The 18,006-nt window shown below is 47.0% G+C and overlaps 1 protein-coding gene across 3 annotated transcripts in view; it reads right to left on the reverse strand.

Moving 5' to 3' along the window:
• Window positions 1-14,555, reverse strand: part of hcfc1b (host cell factor C1b) — a 99,507-nt gene extending 84,952 nt beyond the window's left edge. For all 3 annotated transcript variants that reach the window (XM_063034693.1, XM_063034692.1, XM_063034691.1), the window contains exon 1: window positions 14,371-14,555. In XM_063034693.1, coding sequence (XP_062890763.1) covers window positions 14,371-14,530 — 160 coding nt within the window. In that variant the 5' untranslated portion in view covers window positions 14,531-14,555. The remainder of the gene's footprint in view (window positions 1-14,370) is intronic.
• Window positions 14,556-18,006: the final 3,451 nt, after the last annotated feature.

Here is an 18,006-nt window from a genome sequence, read left to right on the forward strand (position 1 = left end):
TGAATTGGGAAATCTGCTGAATTGTCAACATATGGCATCCTTTAATGGTGGCAACCTGACCTGACCAAGTCTAGGAATGTACATGGCTCCAGACCCACACGTGCTGTGCCCTCTGAAGGCAGGGAGCAAACTTCTTGACTGCACCGTTATCGTCCCCACACCGCATCACATCGCCTTCACCTTGCCCAGAGCAATCAGGGACAGGAAATAAATGCTGATGTTGACAACCACATCCAGACTCTGACCTGGCTTGTTTTCCAGCTGCTGCCACACAGTTTCTAGGTTTGACACTGTCTAACCACCAGACTCAAGGACAGCTCCTGTAAGACTACTGAACAGACCTCGTGACGAATAAAGCTAATTTTTACTACACATGTACAGCACTATGCAAAAGAGTTAGGCACCATTATATAGCTAGGATGCCCAAGACTTTTCCACAGTACTGCATTTGTCAACTTGGAGATTCGTAATCTGGAGGGAGAAAATAGCGATGGCTGAGTGCCATGGGAGGGATGTGGGACAGGTGGCAGAGGAGTGCCAGGGTCGGGGAGGGGGAGTTGGCATGGGTTCAGACACATCCAGCCCTTATAAATCAGGTAAGGTGTCATTCGATTCCAAACAATTGGTTTGCTGATCATTACAAGAAAGTCTCTCTGGTGCTTCCCGCTCCCCCTCCTCTCCCTGTCCCCTTCCCTTTTCTCCTTTTCCCCACCGTGACTCCCCTCCCCCTGACAACATCACTAATCGAGAACCTATCAACCTCTGCTTTAAATATACCCAATGACTTGGCCTCCACAGCAGTCTGTGACAATGAATTCCACAGATTCACCACCCTCTGCCTAAAGCAATTCCTCCTCATCTCTAGTTGTAAAGGGATGTCATCCTATTCTGAGGCTGTGCCCTCTGGCCCCAGACTCTCTCACTAGGCACTTCAATGAGAAATTCCCCTCATTCCTCTAAACTCCAGCGAGTACAGGCACACAGGTATCAAATGCTTCTCGTACATTAACCCTTTCATTCCTGGAATCATTCTAGTTAACCTCCTCTGGGCCCTCTCTAATGCTAGCACTGAAAATTACAAAGATGTTTATTTATTTATTGATTGATTTAGCAATACAGCACGGAGTAGGCCCTTCTGTCCCTTTGAGCCACACCACCCCAGTAAGGCCCAACAAACCCAATTAACCCTATCCTAATCACGGGACAATTCATAATCACCAATTAACCAACCCAGTACGTCTTTGGACTATGGGAGGAAAACGGGGGACCCAGAGAAAACTCACGCGTTCCACAGGGCTGGTATACAGCCAGTCCTTACAGAACGGCAACACAATTGAACTCCGGATTCCAGAATGCCTCCAGCTGTAATAGTTTCACTATTATGGCTATGATATTTCAATAATCATTTTACTAAATTCCAAAGAATCAATTTCTAGCCAATCCTGACTGCACAAACGTTTCTTTCTATGAATTAGCCAAGCAAATCTCTTTTGGACTACAGGCGCCCCCCGCTTTTCGAACGTTCGCTTTACAAAACCTCACTGTTATGAAAGACCTACATTAGTTCCCTGTTTTCGCTAACAGAAGGTGTTTTCACTGTTACGAAAAAATCAGCGCGCGAATAAAAGGCAGCACGCTCCCCAAGCAGCCAAGCTCCTCCCCCGGATTCGAAACGGCATTCTAGCGGCATTGCTTAAACACGTGCCTGTGAGCAGCCGTTAGCAAGATGAGTTCTAAGGTATCGGAAAAGCCTAAAAGAACTCGTAAGGGTGTTGCACATAGTGTAAAACTAGACATAATTAAGCCTTTCGATCGTAGTGAACGAAGTAAGGACAAAGAGAGTTTGGCTTGTGGAAGCTGATGAAGATGAAGTTGAAGAGGTTTGGCATCCCATGACCAAGAACTGATAGATGAAGAGCTGATGCAATTGGAAGAGGAAAGGATAACAATTGAAACCGAATGCAGTAGCGAATGGACTGAAAGTGAAGTCATCCAGGAACTGAACGTGAAGCAACTGCGTGAGATTTTTGCTGCAATGATGAAGTACGACTTTAATTTTGAAAGGGTACGTCGGTTTAGGGCATATTTGCAAAGAACTGTATGATAGAAAAATGCGCGAGGCTAGCAGTCAAGCATACTGTTGTTTTTCAAGTCTTCCACATCAGCCACAGCTGACAACGAACCTCGACCTTTGACATCAAGGCAGGCAGACCTAGAAGAAGATGACCTGCCTGCCCTGATCGACAATGAGATGACACCTCCGTGTCTCACCAGCCCAGTGGTCCCAACCTCCGGGCCACAGACAGATACCGATTCGCGGAGAACGCAGCGGTAGCCGGGAGGCACCCAGCACGTCTTTTAAAAAAAAACACGAAATAAACAAGCTAATTAATTAGGTGCCGCCCAGCACGTAATTAATTAGCTTGTATGTTTCGGCTTTTTGCTTAAGATGTGCTGATTGCGTCCTGGCTACCGCTGTACTCCTGCATGCTTCGCGGATCGGTATTGGTTCGCTGCCCAGAGGGTGGGGACCACTGCACCACCCCAACCTCCGACGACTCAGCCTAACACACCATCATCAGTGTGCTCGGCGCTGTCTTCCCGATTCCGGTAAGTGATACTACACTGTACATACATTATTTCTACTTTATATAGGCTGTGTATTTTTATGTGTTATTTGGTATGATTTGGCAGCTTCATAGCTTAAAGATTACTGGAGAGAGTGTTTTGCCAAGAGCGCTTGCGTGAGATTTTTGCTACGGAGAACAATGCAGGCAATCGTTGTAGAGAAGTATTTCTAATTTATATAGCCTGTGTATTTATCATATCATTCCTGTTTTTACTATATGTTACTGTTATTTTAGGTTTTGTGTGTTATTTGGCATGATTTAGTAGGTTATTTTTGGGTCTGCGAACGCTCACAGATTTTTCCCATATAAATAAATGGTAAATGCTTCTTCGCTTTACGACATTCTGGCTTACGAACTGTTTCAGAGGAACGCTGTACCTTCGGATGGCGGGGGAAACCTGTATCTATTCTTACATGAGAAGACCAAAACCGTACACAGATGTAGTTCACTAACAACCGTGCAACTGTTGCTGGGCTTGACGCCCTGAGTTACAGGGAAAGGTTGAATAGATCAGGTGTTATTCTCTGGAGTGCAGAAGATTGAAAGGAGATTTGATAGAGGTATACAAAATTATGAGGGGTATAGATAGGGTAAATGCAAGCAGGCTTTTTCCACTTGGGTGAGACTAGAACTAGAGGTCAAAAGGTTTAGGGTGAAAGGTGAAATATGTGTAACTGCTTCACTCAGAGGGTTGTGTGAGTGTGGAACGAGCTCAAAGGTTCAAAGTACAATATTATCAACGTACGCAGTCTACAATCCTGAGATTTGTCTTCCCACAGTCACAAAACAAAAAAAAAATACAAAATCAAGAGTCCAGGCATATTCGGTTCAGCTCATCCCAATCTAGCTCTTCATTGCTTCTCATCCGCAGGTCACCCTGATCAAAAGAGCCCAAATCAGCAAAAATAAATAAATAAGGAGCAACCAGAAACTAGAAACACGTCATAACGTGCGCCACGGATCCAGGACTCCAGCGCAATCCTCAGGCAGCATCAAGCGAGAGGGAGAGACCACAAGAACACCAGTAGTCGATGTGCGTTCAAAGGCAACACTTAGGGAAATTAGGATGAGTGCATGGATGGGAGGGGCGTGGAGAGCTATGGTTCGAATGCAAGTAAGATAGATTTAGACCTAATAACTGATCTCATTATGGCCCTGAGGCCAGCTGGTGGTGTAGTGCAGTGGTCCCCAAACGCCAGGCCGCAAAGCATGTGCTACCAGGCCGCGAGGAAATGATATGATTTGGCGATATGAGTCAGCTGCACCTTTCCTCATTCCCTATCACGCCCACTGTTGAACCTGAACACATGCGAGGACATTACGCACGCGTCATCCACGTCAGCACGGGAAGAAGATCAACTCCTCAAGCTTGCAAAGGACGGTGGGCTGAAAAGCATGTTTGACATAACATCTCTGCTGGCATTCTGGATCAAAGTCAAGGCTAAATATCCTGAGAAAGCCACGAAAGCACTGAAAACACTGCTTCCATTTCCAAAATATCTCTGCGAAGTGGGGTTTTCTGCAATGAATGCAACGAAAACTAAATTGCGAAATAGACTGGACATAAGGAACCTCCTTCGAGTATCGCTGTCTCCCATCACCCCTCGACAGGACCGTCTTGTTGCAGGAAAACAAGCCCAGGGCTCCCACTGATTCAGCAATATTGGTGTGTTGCAATGATTTTATATGTTCATACGGGGAAAATATGTGCTGTGTGTTTAATATCCAAACGTCACTTAAAATGTTATGATGCTATTGACCTACAAGTGGCTTATAATTGACTTATCTCAATATTCATGCAAGGAAAATATGCGCTGTGTTTAATATTAAATTCATTAGATAAACCCTTTTAGAAACGAAATTGAGTGTATTTGCCACTTATAGTTGACTTATCACCTATATTCCGGTCGTGATTAACATCCCGCCCCCTAGGGTTGCCAACTGTTCCGTATTAGCCGGGACATCCCGTATATTGGGCTAAATTGGTTTGCCCATACGGGACCGCCTTTGTCCCATATTTCCCCCACTAAGGTACAGCGTTCCTATGAAACCTTTCATGCCGAAATGACATAAAGCGGAGAAGCAATTACCATTAATTTATATGGGAAAAATTTTTTGAGCATTCCCAGACCCAAAAAAAAACCTGCCAAATAACACATAGAACTTAAAATAACACTAACATATAGTAAAAGTAGGAATGATATGATAAATACACAGCCTACATAAAGTAGAAATAATGTATGTACAGTGTAGTTTCACTGAACAGAATTGCCTAAAATGATTTGTAGAAAAAAAAATCAGCACGTACATGCATACGCACGTCACGCATGCGCACACAGGTGCCCGCACAAGGCTTCATGGTCATGGTAGTCTTTCTCGGGGTAAGCACAAGTGTCCCGTATTTGACTGCTACTCTTGTCCGTTGGCAACCCTACCCACCCCCCAGGTCGGCCGGTCCCACAAGAGTATTGTAATATTAAACCAGTCTGCAGTGCAAAAAAGGTTGGGGACCCCTGGCATAGAGGCATCAGCGCTGGACTTCGGAGCGAAGGCTCCCGAGTTCGAATCCAGTTGGCTCCCCTGGCACGCTTTCCATCTGTGCTGGGTTGAGTGCCGAGCTAGCATCTCAACCTTGTTAAAACAGAAATTGCCTGCTACAGAAACATCAGCAGCAAAAAGTTGATGGCCTATACTCTCTCATGAGTTTAAAAGGCAATCTCCTTTTCCTTTTTATGGCCTTGCACGTTATTGTCTATATGCACTCTCTCTGTTACTGTAGCACTAGGCCTTTAGTAATTCTGTGCATTTTATCCGTGAAAATCCCTTTCTCGCCACTCCTTAAGTCAACTTAAACGTGCTCAGCAATCATAAGCTTCGGCTTTGTACCTCTGAGCCCGGAGGCCATGAATTCAAACACAAAATAAAGACTATGGCCACAATATGGGGGGGGGGGGGTTGTGGGGCATTACTTTTCCCTTACACAACCTCATCGAACTGAAGTGTGAGATGAGCTGTATGGATGGAGCGCAAAGTAAAGTTACTTTGCACCCCCTCACCAGAAAAGGGATCACTGGATGAGTCAATAACAGGGAATATTAAGAGACAGAGCACTACAGAAACAGGCCCTTCAGCCCATCTAGTCCATGCCAAACTGTAATTCTGTCTCATCCCATTGACCCACACCTGGACCATATCCCTTCATACCCCTCCCATCCATGCACTGATCCAAACTCTTCATAAATCTGGGGTCCACAGCCCCCTCAGTTAATGGAAGGGGTCCTTGGCATAAAAAAGGTTGGGAACCCCTGTCTTAACCGTTGCAATCGAGCCCACATCCACTACTTCTGCAGGCAGTTTGTTCCACACTCACACTACCCTCCGAGAAGAGGTTCCTGCACCGCCCCCCCCCCCCCCCCAGGATCTCCTCAAATACTATTTGATGAGCCAGCATTCCATTTAGATATACAGGACCTCACACATCCGGGCAGTCCTCAGTATCCAGTTCAAGGTCTCATGCAAAAGTCAGCCAGGAATCCAGAAGAACAATAACTTGGCCTCAGGCACACGATAAACACAGAGGGACAGTTCTACTACTGCAGCAAGTTCTCTGCCTCCATGACAAAAAAGGCAAAATTATTTACAAAAACAAATGCTGCAGAAACCAACAATCACTGGGCATTTTTGAGACACACCGTGAAACAGGCTCTTCCGGCCCAGCCAGCCACACCACCCAGCACCCACACTAGCCTAATCACAGGACACGATCATCAGAGACCCCCACCAGCCAGGACATGCTCTCCTCTCGCTGCTGCCGTCAGGAAGGTACAACAAGCCTTAGGACTCCCACTACAAGGTTCAGGAACAGTTATTACCCCTCAACCATCAGGCTCTTGAACAAAGCGGATAACTTTACTTGTCCCCATCACCAAAATGTTCCCACAATCAATGGACTCACTTCCGAGGACTCATCTCATATTCTCAATATTTATTGCTTATTTGTGCGCCTGAAACGTTGACTGCACTTTTTTTTTACATAGATGCTGCCTGGCCTGCTGAGTTCCTCCAGCATTGTGTGTGTGTTGCTCAGACTTCCAGCATCTGCAGATTTTCTCTTGTTTGTTATTTATTTATTGTTATTTCTTTATTTTTGTATTTGCATAGTTTGTTGTCTTCTGTACTCTCGTTGAAAGCCCAAGTTTGGCAGCCGTTCACTGATTGTTATAGTTATTCTATAGATCTGTTGAGTATGGGACAAGAAAATTAATCTGAAGGTTATATACGGTGACATATATGTACTTTGATAATAAAATCTACTTTGAACCACTCAACATACTAACCGTTATGTCTTTGGACTGTGGGAGGAAACTTATGCACTGACAAGGAGAACATACACGCTCCTTACAGACTGAGATGGAACTGAACTGGGAACTCGAGAAGACTCCGAGCAGTAATAGCACCTCGTTAACCGCTAAGCTACTGCGGCTCTGTAACAGAGAAACCACATTACAGAGAGACAAATCAATTGCAATGTAGCAGGTTGGGAGATCAAGCATTCATCCTTTACTGCATGAGAGGTCCGTTCAAGAGTCTGATAAGAGCAGGACAGAACCTAGTGGAACAAGCAGAGGCTTTAATTGGCTGCATCCCAATCAACACCTCTATGTAGACACAGCACTACACTACACCCTCTATACTTCACACACTCCCAGGGTCATCAGGCAGAGAGAAACTCCCTCCACACCGTCCCATCGCACACTCCCGGGGTCAGACACAGAGTGAAACTCCCTCCACACCGTCCCATCACACACTCCCGGGGTCAGACACAGGGTGAAGCTCCCTCCACACCATCCCATCGCACACTCCCGGGGTCAGACACAGGGTGAAGCTCCCTCCACACCATCCCATCGCACACTCCCAGGGTCAGACACAGGGTGAAGCTCCCTCCACACCGTCCCATCACACACTCCCGGGGTCAGACACAGAGTGAAGCTCCCTCTGCACCATCCCATCACACACTCCCGGGGTCAGACACAGAGTGAAGCTCCCTCTGCACCATCCCATCACACACTCCCGGGGTCAGACACAGGGTGAAGCTCCCTCCACACCATCCCATCGCACACTCCCGGGGTCAGACACAGGGTGAAGCTCCCTCCACACCATCCCATCGCACACTCCCAGGGTCAGACACAGAGTGAAGCTCCCTCCACACCATCCCATCGCACACCCCCGGGGTCAGACACAGAGTGAAACTCCCTCCACACCGTCCCATCACACACTCCCGGGGTCAGACACAGGGTGAAGCTCCCTCCACACCATCCCATCGCACACTCCCAGGGTCAGACACAGAGTGAAGCTCCCTCCACACCATCCCATCGCACACCCCCGGGGTCAGACACAGGGTGAAGCTCCCTCCACACCGTCCCATCACTCTCCTCTGCACTGTCTCACTACACACTCCCAGGATCAGAATCAGGTCTATGATGTTGTGAAGTTTGCTGTTTTGTGACAGCAGCACAAAGCAAGAGGTAAGAGTGGCATAGTAGCGTCTTGGTTAGCACATTGCTTTACAGTACAAACAACCCGGGTTCAACTCCCACTGCTGTCTGTAAGGAGTTCATATGTTCTCCTTGTGACTGTGTCCGTTTCCTCTGGGTGCTCCAGTTCCTCCCACATTCCAAAGACTACCGATTGGTCGATTAATTGGTCACTGCAAATTGTCCTGTGATTAGCCTAGGATAAACCGGGAGATCGCTCAGCGAAGCAGCTCACAGGGACAGTAGGGCATATTCTGCGCTGTTTCTCAATAAATAAAATTAAAAATTACTGAGTTAGATAAAAATAAACAGCAAAAAAAAAATTACAAGGTAGTACTGATGGACCACCAGAAATCTAACAAGAGAGGGGATGATAAAACTGAGTGGCATCTTCTAGCTCCTGTACCTCCTCCCTAGTGATGGCTACAAGAACGGGGTATTTACTGGCAGAACCTCCGATGGTGAGAAGGAGGTGTACAGCAGTGAGATACAGTCAGTAGCCACTTTATTAGGCATCTCCTGTGTCAAATAAAGTGGCCACTGAGTGTATGGCTGTAGTCTTCTGCTGCTGTAGCCCATCCACTTGAAGTTTCAACACGTTGTGTATTCAGAGATGCTCTTCTGCACACCACTGCTGAAAGGCATGGTTCTTTGAGTTTCTGTCAGCTCGAACTGGTATGGCCATTCTCCTCTGACTGCTCATTAACGTGGCGTTTTCACTCACAGAAGTGCTGCTCGCTGGATTTTTTGTTTATCTTTTTGATTTCTGCATCATTCTCTATAAACTCCAGAAACAATTGTGTCAAACTACCCTGTCTGGCACCAACAATCAGATATTTGCATTAACAATCAGATGTACAAAGTATATACGTTACCCTAAGATTCATTTTCTTGCAGGCATTTACTCTTTACCTAACAAAGGGGCCACTGAGTGTAGATCAGTGTCGCAGCCACAACCTCAGACCTGAAGGCACTGATTGTGAATTTCAGGAAGAGGAAGCCGGGAGAACACACACCAGTCCTCATTAAAGAGTAATGGTGGAAAAAGTGAGCAACCTTTAAGACACACAAGTGGTGATACTTCATCAGGAGTTTGAGGAGATATGGCGTGTCATCAGAGTTTCGCAAATTTCTGCATCATCCCATCACACACTCCTGAAGTCAGACACAAAGCGAAGCTCCCTCCACACTATCCCATCATACGCTCCTGGAGTCAGACACAGTGGAGAGCTCTCTCCATACGTCCCATCACGCACTCCCAGAGTCAGAGACAGAACAAAGCTCTATCCACACTGTCCCATCACACACTGCTAGGGTCAGACACAGAGTGAAGTTCCCTTCACACTGTCACATCATACACTCCTGGAGTCAGACAATACTCTCATTGACACCTACAATACTGTCCAGAGATGTAGGGAAGAGGTACCTGTCTGGAGTTCCTGCTCCAATTCTGAGCCCTTGTTCATTGCCCAGCCAAGCCAAGGCGGTCAGTATATCCATTTGGGTGAAAGGCTGAAGGTCTTCTTATGCGGTTGTGCTTCACTTGTACACTGAGGACCTGGAGTGGAGGGTGCTGCATAGAGCAAGGCCCTGTAATTGTATGTGTTCCGCCTGCCTGTCACTTCTAGGGGCTGGAAGTAACCGAGTACTATATGTGCAAGGCTGCAGCCCCTACTCATGTATCTGCACAGGCTGCTCCTCACTTTCTGGTTGCGTTTTAGCCCAGTCCTCATCTTTGGTCATCCAGTATGGAGGAAGTAAACTTACTCCTAGGATTGGCCAAAGATGGGTTCTGGAAGCAAGCAGCGGAGGACTTGGGCCAGAATGGCTGCCTGGCATGTCTGTGTCCAGTTAACCCTGGAGAAAGAACATACAGTGTCTGTGGGACCATGGAGCTGTTTGGGGACCACTGGGCACCACAGGTGATGAACACAGTAACTAACACAGATGAGATCAGGGTGGCAACATGTTAGTTTAGACTGTGACACCACTGTTACTATCTCTGCTGTTACTGTTGATTTTGATTCAGTTTCACTTATCACATTTACATCAAAATAGTTCACTTTCGCTTTCGCATTAACAACCAACAACTCAAGGATGATAAACCCGAGAATGAAAGGGTTAACATACGACAAACATTTGTGACTCACTAGAGTTTAGAAGAATGGGGGGTGGGGAGAGATAACTCATTGAAACCCATCAAATATTGAAGACTTAGAGTGGATGTAGAGAGGATTTTTCCTGTAGTGAGTTCAGGACCTCAGAATATAACAGGATTCCCAACCTGAGGCCCAAGGACCCCCCGGTTAATGGTAGGAGCCCATGGCATAAGAAAGATTGGGAACCCCCAGAATAGAAGGACATTCTTTTAGCACTGAGATGACGAGGAATTTCTTTAGCCAGAGAGTGGTGAATCTGTGGAATTCATTGCCTCAGATGGCTGTGGAGGCCAAGTCATTGGCGAGATTTAATGCAGAGGTTGATGGGTTCTCAGTTAGTAAGGGTATCAAAAGTTGCTGGGAGAAGGCAGGAGAATGGGATTGAGAGGGATAATAAATCAGCCATGATGGAATGACAACACTCATTGGACTAAATGGCCTAATTCTGGCTTCTGGTCTATGTGCTGGGGGTAGCCTACAATTGCCACCATACATTCCCACGCCAACACCACGTGCCCACAAGCAGCAACAAAACAAGCCCTCTGCCTCCCTCCCATCTACACAGCTATAGTACTGTAGAAATTGCAAAAAAAAATGTCTTTGTATAAACAAAAGGCACTCAACAGCCAAAATCCCCATCAGCAGTTAATGACTCGGTCGATTGGGACAAGATTGATTCCGAAATTGGAGGTGCAAACGGACTGGGGAGTCCCTGTGCAGGATTCCCTAAAGGTTAAATTCAAAGTTCAAAGTATGTTTGCATTATACAACCTTGAGATTCGTCTCCTTACAGGCAGCCACAAAACAAAGAGACCTCAGAAGAACCCATAACAAAAAGACCATCCAAAACCCAATGTGCAGAGAAAAAGAAACAAATTGTGCAAACTAAAAAAGTAAGCAAATATCATTCAGAACGAAAATGAGTCCTCAGATAAAAAGCCTGAAGCAGGCCACAGCCTCAGTTCAACCCAATCAGTGGCAAGGAAGGAAGGCAAATGCAATGTTAGCCTTTATTATGAGAAAGTGTACTATAAAAGTAAGGATGTAATGCTAAGCCTTTATAAGCCATTGTCAGACCTCCCTCTGAGTATTTGAACAGCTTTGGGCCAATGCCGGCATTGGAGAGAGCCCAAAGGAGGTTCATGAGAATGGATCCCAGGACTGAAAGGATTCAGGTACGGGCTGTTTGATGGCTCTGGGCCTGTACTCGCTGGAGTTTAGAAGAATGAGGGAGGATCTCATTGAAACCTACTGAATATTGAAAGGGCCAGTTAAGAGTGGGCATGGAGAGGATATTTCTTGTAGTGGTGGGGGGGGGGGGAGTTAGGACAATAGGACAGAACCTCAGAATAGAAGGATGCCCCTTTGGAACAGAGATGAGGAGAAATTTCTTTAGCCAGAGGGTGGTGAATTAATTGCCACAGACTGACATGGAGGCCAAGTCATTGGGTATATTTAAAGTGGAGGTTGCTAGGTTCCTGATTAGTCAGGGCATCAATGGTTATGGGGAGAAGGTAAAAAAAAAATGGGATTGAGAAGGATAACAAGTCAGCCATGATGGAATGATAGAGTAGACACAATGGGCCGATTGGCCTAATTCTGTTCCTATATCGTATGGACCCAGGTGACATTGTGCTTTGCTTCAGACCGCATATCCACAGTATCCTGCGTATTCATACTGTGTTAACATGACACTCACTCCACGTTTCTCCTAACCCTCAGACACAGTTTCTCTTCCCTCCCCCCAGCCACTCTTCTGTGGTCAGAGTCTTATTTTGTGCTGGTGTTCATGACCTCTGGGCTCATAGCTTACAGTAGCTGAGAGGGTTTTAAGAGGACTTAAGAGTGGAGAGAGGTGAAAGGGATTTTCAGAATTTATGGGATACAATGGTCAGAATTGTTAATGGCACTTTAAAAGCCTTGCCATCTCATTGCCTTAGAAAATAAAGGATTCTGAAAGAGGGTTTGCTCCTGCGCAGATACCTCCACTGAATGGGGACAGGCACTTGGAAGAGATTTAATCCATACTGACACAATAACTCGAATGGTTCCCATTCAACACAGGAGCCTTTATTTCTCTCCCCCCCGCCCCCCCATGGCTGTGTCCTTATACCCTTCTCTGTACGCCCATGACTGTCACCACAAACAGCTCCAATCTGCAAATTAAATTTACAGATGGTACTACATTGATTGGCCTTATCTCAAATAATACTGAGGCAGCCGACAGAGGAGTCATCACTCTGACACAGCGGTGTCAAGAAAACTTCTCCCTCAATGTCGCAAAAACAAAGGAGCTGGTTGCGGACTACAGGAGGAACGGAGACAGACTCACCCCTATTGACATCAATGGATCTGGGGTTGAGCCGGTGAACAACTTTAGGTCCCTCAGTATACACAGCACCCAGGATCTCACTTGGTCTGTACATACTGGCTATGTGGTGAAAAAGCACAACAGTGCCTCTTTCACCTCAGATGGTTGAAGAAGTTCGGCATGAATTCCTAAATCCTCAGGACTTTCTACAGGGGCACAATTGAGCGCATCCTGACTGGCTGCATCACAGCCTGGTATAGGAACTGTACTTCCCTCAATCGCAGGACTCTGCAGAGAGTGGTGCGAAAAGCCCAGCGCATCTGTGGACGTGAACTTCCACTATTCATGGCATTTGCAGCGAAAGGTGCGAAAAAAGGGCTCGAAGGATCATTGGGGACCCGACTCACCCCAACCATAAACTGTTCCAGCTGCTACCATCTGGGAAACAGAAACACAGCATTAAAGCCAGGACCAACAGGCTCTGAGACAGCTTCTTCCACCAGGCCATCAGACTGATAATTGTATTTCTAAGCTATATACAACAGAACAGTCAATATCTTACTGTACTTGCAATTTATTACAAATTACAATAATCTGTAAATTGCACAGATGGAGACATAAAGGACGTATGTGAAGGGTGTAAGAAATAAAGTCAACTCATTCATTCAATCCTGCACTGTAAAACAAAAGATCCTAAACCATGGCAACAAATCATCTCTTATTCAATCCAATAAGGAAAAAGTCACAAATTAAAAATTAAAAATGGATTACATTTTAACAGAGGAACTCAGAAACCTTTGAAGTGCCATCAACATGCCACATGAAATTTGCAAATTTTATTCTAAACTTGCAGGTTTGCCATTAAGCAAACTTAGTATGCTCAAAATGAAATTAAAAATACAAATTAAAATCTTTTTTCCATTAATGAAAGCTGCAACCTTTAAGAGTACCATCAATGATTTTTTCAAACAAATTAGAACTGCAGTTTCTTGAATTTAGAAAACCACCGAGATTATTCCCTACATCAATGCAAATTGAAATTAGAATTTTCAATTTACAATTAAAATGCTATTGTGCATATATAGAAACAACATAGTTTAAACGTTATTTAAAATTCAGTTAAAATTTCCATTCTGAGTAATATCACACGTGTATATACAAGAGCATTAGAAGTGCAATTAAAAATGCTAAATTGCAAGGAGATGAATCTCCCGCAAATAAATACAAGAAAGAAAGAGATCATTTGGACCGACGATTGCAAATGAGACTATAGAAAAAAGGAGATTCGAAGTGATAGCGTAAACTCGAAATGCAAAGTGCAAAGCTGCTCAGAGGCAGCAGTGTGGGATGCACTGGGTGCAAATGTAATTTTGTGAAGGTTGAGGGAACGGAGGGTGGAGTGAGAAAGAGCAGGAGAGAGAGGGGGGAATTGTCTAAAGCAGCAGTTTGGCGCCAGAGCCGCTGCTGTGGCGGCCGCCATCTTGTCTGACATGACGTCACCGCCCTCCCCCCTCCCCGCAAAAAACAAGCCAGGCCTCACTACCCGGTTCAAACCAAAGCCGAGGGACGGTGCAGGAGGCGGAAGGCGAGGAGGGAACCGGCAGCCTCCCTCCAACCAGCGGCTGTCGCGTTAAAAAGGACGGCGCCGGTTTATTTACCTCAGCTTTCTCCCGGCCAGCCAACCAACCACCACCCCCCCAACCGGGACGGCACTCCTCCCCCTCCCCGCTCCTCACCTGTGTTGTAAACGTGCAGCTCGTCAACGATGCCCTCATTGCCGCCGCCGAACACCACCATCAGCTCCTTGATGGCGACAGCCCGGTGTCCGTGCCGGGGCCGCGGCACCGGACCGCTCGAGCCCGAGACGCGCTTCCACTTCAGCATGGAGGCGGCCATCTTCCGCCGGCGGCGCGCACGCGCGAGGGGGGAGGGGGAGGGGGAAAGGGGGCGGGGTTTCATCTCCCTCCGCCGCGCCCCCTTCCCCCCAATGTCACTCGACAAGGCTGGCCACGCCCACCAATCCCACTCCCTGTTGGCCACGCCCACTACGTTCAGATCTGGATGCGGAAGCGCCGCCTCTGCTCTTTTCCAGAGAGGCTGCCCGACCTGCTGTGTGTGGCTTGGATTTCCAGCATCCGCACATTTTCCCTTGTTTGTGACTACATTCAGATTCACCAGAATCAGGTTTCAAGTTGTTTTGTGGCAGCAGTACACAATAATACCTATAAATTAGAATAAAATGTATAGATATTTCGTTCGTTATGTGCCATGTAATATGATGTGGGCGATCATAGTCTTTCCATGACCATATCTGTACTTGACAAATCTTTCAACAGAGGTGGTTTACCATTGCCTTCTTCTGGGCAGTGTCTACAGGACAGGTGACCCCAACCATTGTCAATACTCTTCAGAGATTGTCTGCCTGGTGTCAGTGGTCACATAACCAGGACTTGTGATTTGCAACAGCGGCTCATATGACCACCTACCCCTGTAGCTTCACGTGACCCTGATTGGCGGGCGAAGCAGGTGCGACACCTTGCCCAAGGGTGACCTGCAGGTTAGCAAAGGGAAGGAGCATCTTATATCTCCTTTGGTAGAGATATATCTCCACCCTATTATATATATTTCTAAATACTTAACACAGAAAAGTGCATCATTTGCATTATAACCTACACAGCAGAAGTTTGTGCTGGGGTCAGCCCACAAGTGTTACCTCATATTCCACCTCCCCTCCCCCCACATAGCCTGCTTGTAAATCTCGGCAAAACAACACAACCAGCAACAACAACAGCCTCCCTTGCCCTTCACCCACCCAAGCCCCTCACTTTCTGATCAAAGTAGCAGTGCAAACATTCAAATCAAGTAGGATGCTCTCTGAACGGGTTGTCTATTTGTGGGTCTTCAAGTGGCTGTAGAGGCCAAGCTGGGATTTAGTGCATTCCCTTACTGGAGGACGCTGTAGACATCATCTCTCCCGGGAACTCACAAGCCGCTCAACCGTGACAAGGTGACAATATGTAGAGAAGTTGTCACCATACGCTAAGTTGAGATTCATTTTTCTGCATGCATTTACCAGTATAAAAGACATTCAATAGAATGTCTGAAACAATAGGCTGGCAAACAAAGTACAAAAGAAAAAAAACACAGTACAACTAATAATAAAAAGCAATTATGTTTTGCAAATAATAGTGAACATGGCCTTGAAAGTGAGTCTGTCGATCCATGAATCAGTAGTGTTGAGTGAAGTTAGTCACACTGGTTCAGGAGCCTGATGGTTTAAGGGTAATAACTGTTCCTGAACTTGGTGCTGTGGAACCTAAGGCTGCTGGTAATAGCGAGAAGAGAACATGGCGTGGACGGCAGTGGTCCTTGATGATGGATGCTGCTTTCCAAGCCGTACAAATTTGCAAAAACTTGAAGGATCAGCACTGGTGCATCACAGGGCTGTGTGCATAGCTCCCTGTTTTCCTCATTTTTTTACCTATGGTTGCATGGTTCAGTACAGCTCCAATGTCCCAAACTACCTGCACTCAAGCACATTTAGATACAGAAAGCTGCCGGGAAAAATCATGAAGGATTCCACCCACCCTGCTGATGGGCAGTTCCAATTCAAGATTGTTTTGTGTCATTTCCTGTACACACGTGTAAAATGCAACAAAATAATTTTTACTTTGGATCCAATGCAGCACAAAAGAAATCACAGAAGATAAAGAACATAATGATAATCAATAAATACACGGGATAGCTGATATACACAGATTGACTATGTGAGTAAAGTGACCCTAGGCTGTCGATAAGGTGACTGACAGGACATAATAGTGGTGGAGTTAGTAGTTGGAGGTGTCGATCAGCCTTACTTCTTGGGGAAAGTAACTGTTGGCGTGGATGCTCCGTAGCCTCCTCCCTAATGGGAGTGGGACAGACGGTCCAGGAGCAGGGTGGGTGGGACCCTTCATGGCGTTTCCCGGCAGCTTTCTGTATCTACAACAAGTTGAGCGCAGGTAGGTGGGGGCCAGTGACATCACCGAGGGCGGTGTGAACTGATTGGGGCGGGGCCACGTCAGTCATTCCCGCTGGCGGAGCCCTGCTCACTCATAGGCTCAGCGTTATCTTGACCACGCCCACTACTTCAGGTGGGGCGGGACCATCAGAGTTAGCTACGCCCACCAACCGATGGCTTGTCGTCACGCCCCCCAACAAATTGCTAGTAAACCCCGCTCACAAGCCCAACGGGCAAGCACCCACCTCCCCAGATTCGTTTAAACGCGATGGTGGGGCGGTGGGGTAATAATGTACAAAAAAATATTCCCCGCAGGTCCAGGGCCGGCAGTCTGGGACCGGGCATGCGTCATTAATCTGTAGCTATGGCAACGGTTCCCGCATCCGGCTTGAGCCACAGTCACGAGAGATGAAATGCACCCGTTGCAGGTTTATATTCGATGCGAACATTTCCTTCCCTCACTGGGGCGGGAACCGCCTTCTTGCTGCCCCGGCAGTTTGGAGGGGCGGATGTTACGTCACAGCAGCCGGCGTGCGGACGGACTCCGAGGGAGTTCCCATGGCAACCAGGAACTGCACCCCCTTCTCCTTTGGTTCTCTGCATGGTTCTAATGCACTTCATAACGATCAACGATGTTTAATCATCGCTGATGCACCAGAATATTAACGGATTTGTTTTATTTAGGATGGAGAATGGTAAAAGAAATGAAGCTTAAAGTCCTGCCAAAGCGTCGCACTGATTGGTCGATTCCGACGAGCGAGGTACTGTCAATCAAAGGCCGCAAACCCCGCCCCGGATCCCGGCCTGCGCACAAAGCGGCCGTTGTCCGGCAGCCTTACTGCGGTGTCATATACTCCACATGGCGCCCAGCGACCACCAACCGTGGGCGAGCCCAGCTATGGACCTGCAGAGCGTGTTTGTATCGCTCCTAAAGGATCCGTGGCACCTCACGTCCTCACCGAAGGCCCGTCTCCATAGCAACGGCGCTGTCGCCTTGGCGACCGCGGACCGCTGCTGGAGTAGGAGCCAATCACGGCCCAGTCGTCACTTCCGGCCATCGGCAACTGTAACCACTGCTACTGAAGCGGGGAAGATGGAGGGGGGGACCGGGACGGGACGGGCTCGGGAATGGGAATGGGAATGGAGGGAGTCAGCGGGATGGGAACGCGTGAAAAGGAAGGAGGAGGTCACGCAGACAAGGAGGGAATAATGGCGAAGGGCTCCCTCCATCACATTCTGACTGGACAATGAACCCGTGAGCACTGCCTCACTGTCCTTTTGTTCCTTTTATCTAGATGGAGAAGTGAATCAGTTTAGGAAAATCAAGACAAGGGTGTGTTTTCTCCCCCGATTTATTTAATGTGTACACGGA

The sequence above is a fragment of the Mobula hypostoma genome, chromosome 28 (assembly GCF_963921235.1).
Source record: "Mobula hypostoma chromosome 28, sMobHyp1.1, whole genome shotgun sequence".
In the NCBI taxonomy this organism is placed as follows: domain Eukaryota; kingdom Metazoa; phylum Chordata; class Chondrichthyes; order Myliobatiformes; family Myliobatidae; genus Mobula; species Mobula hypostoma.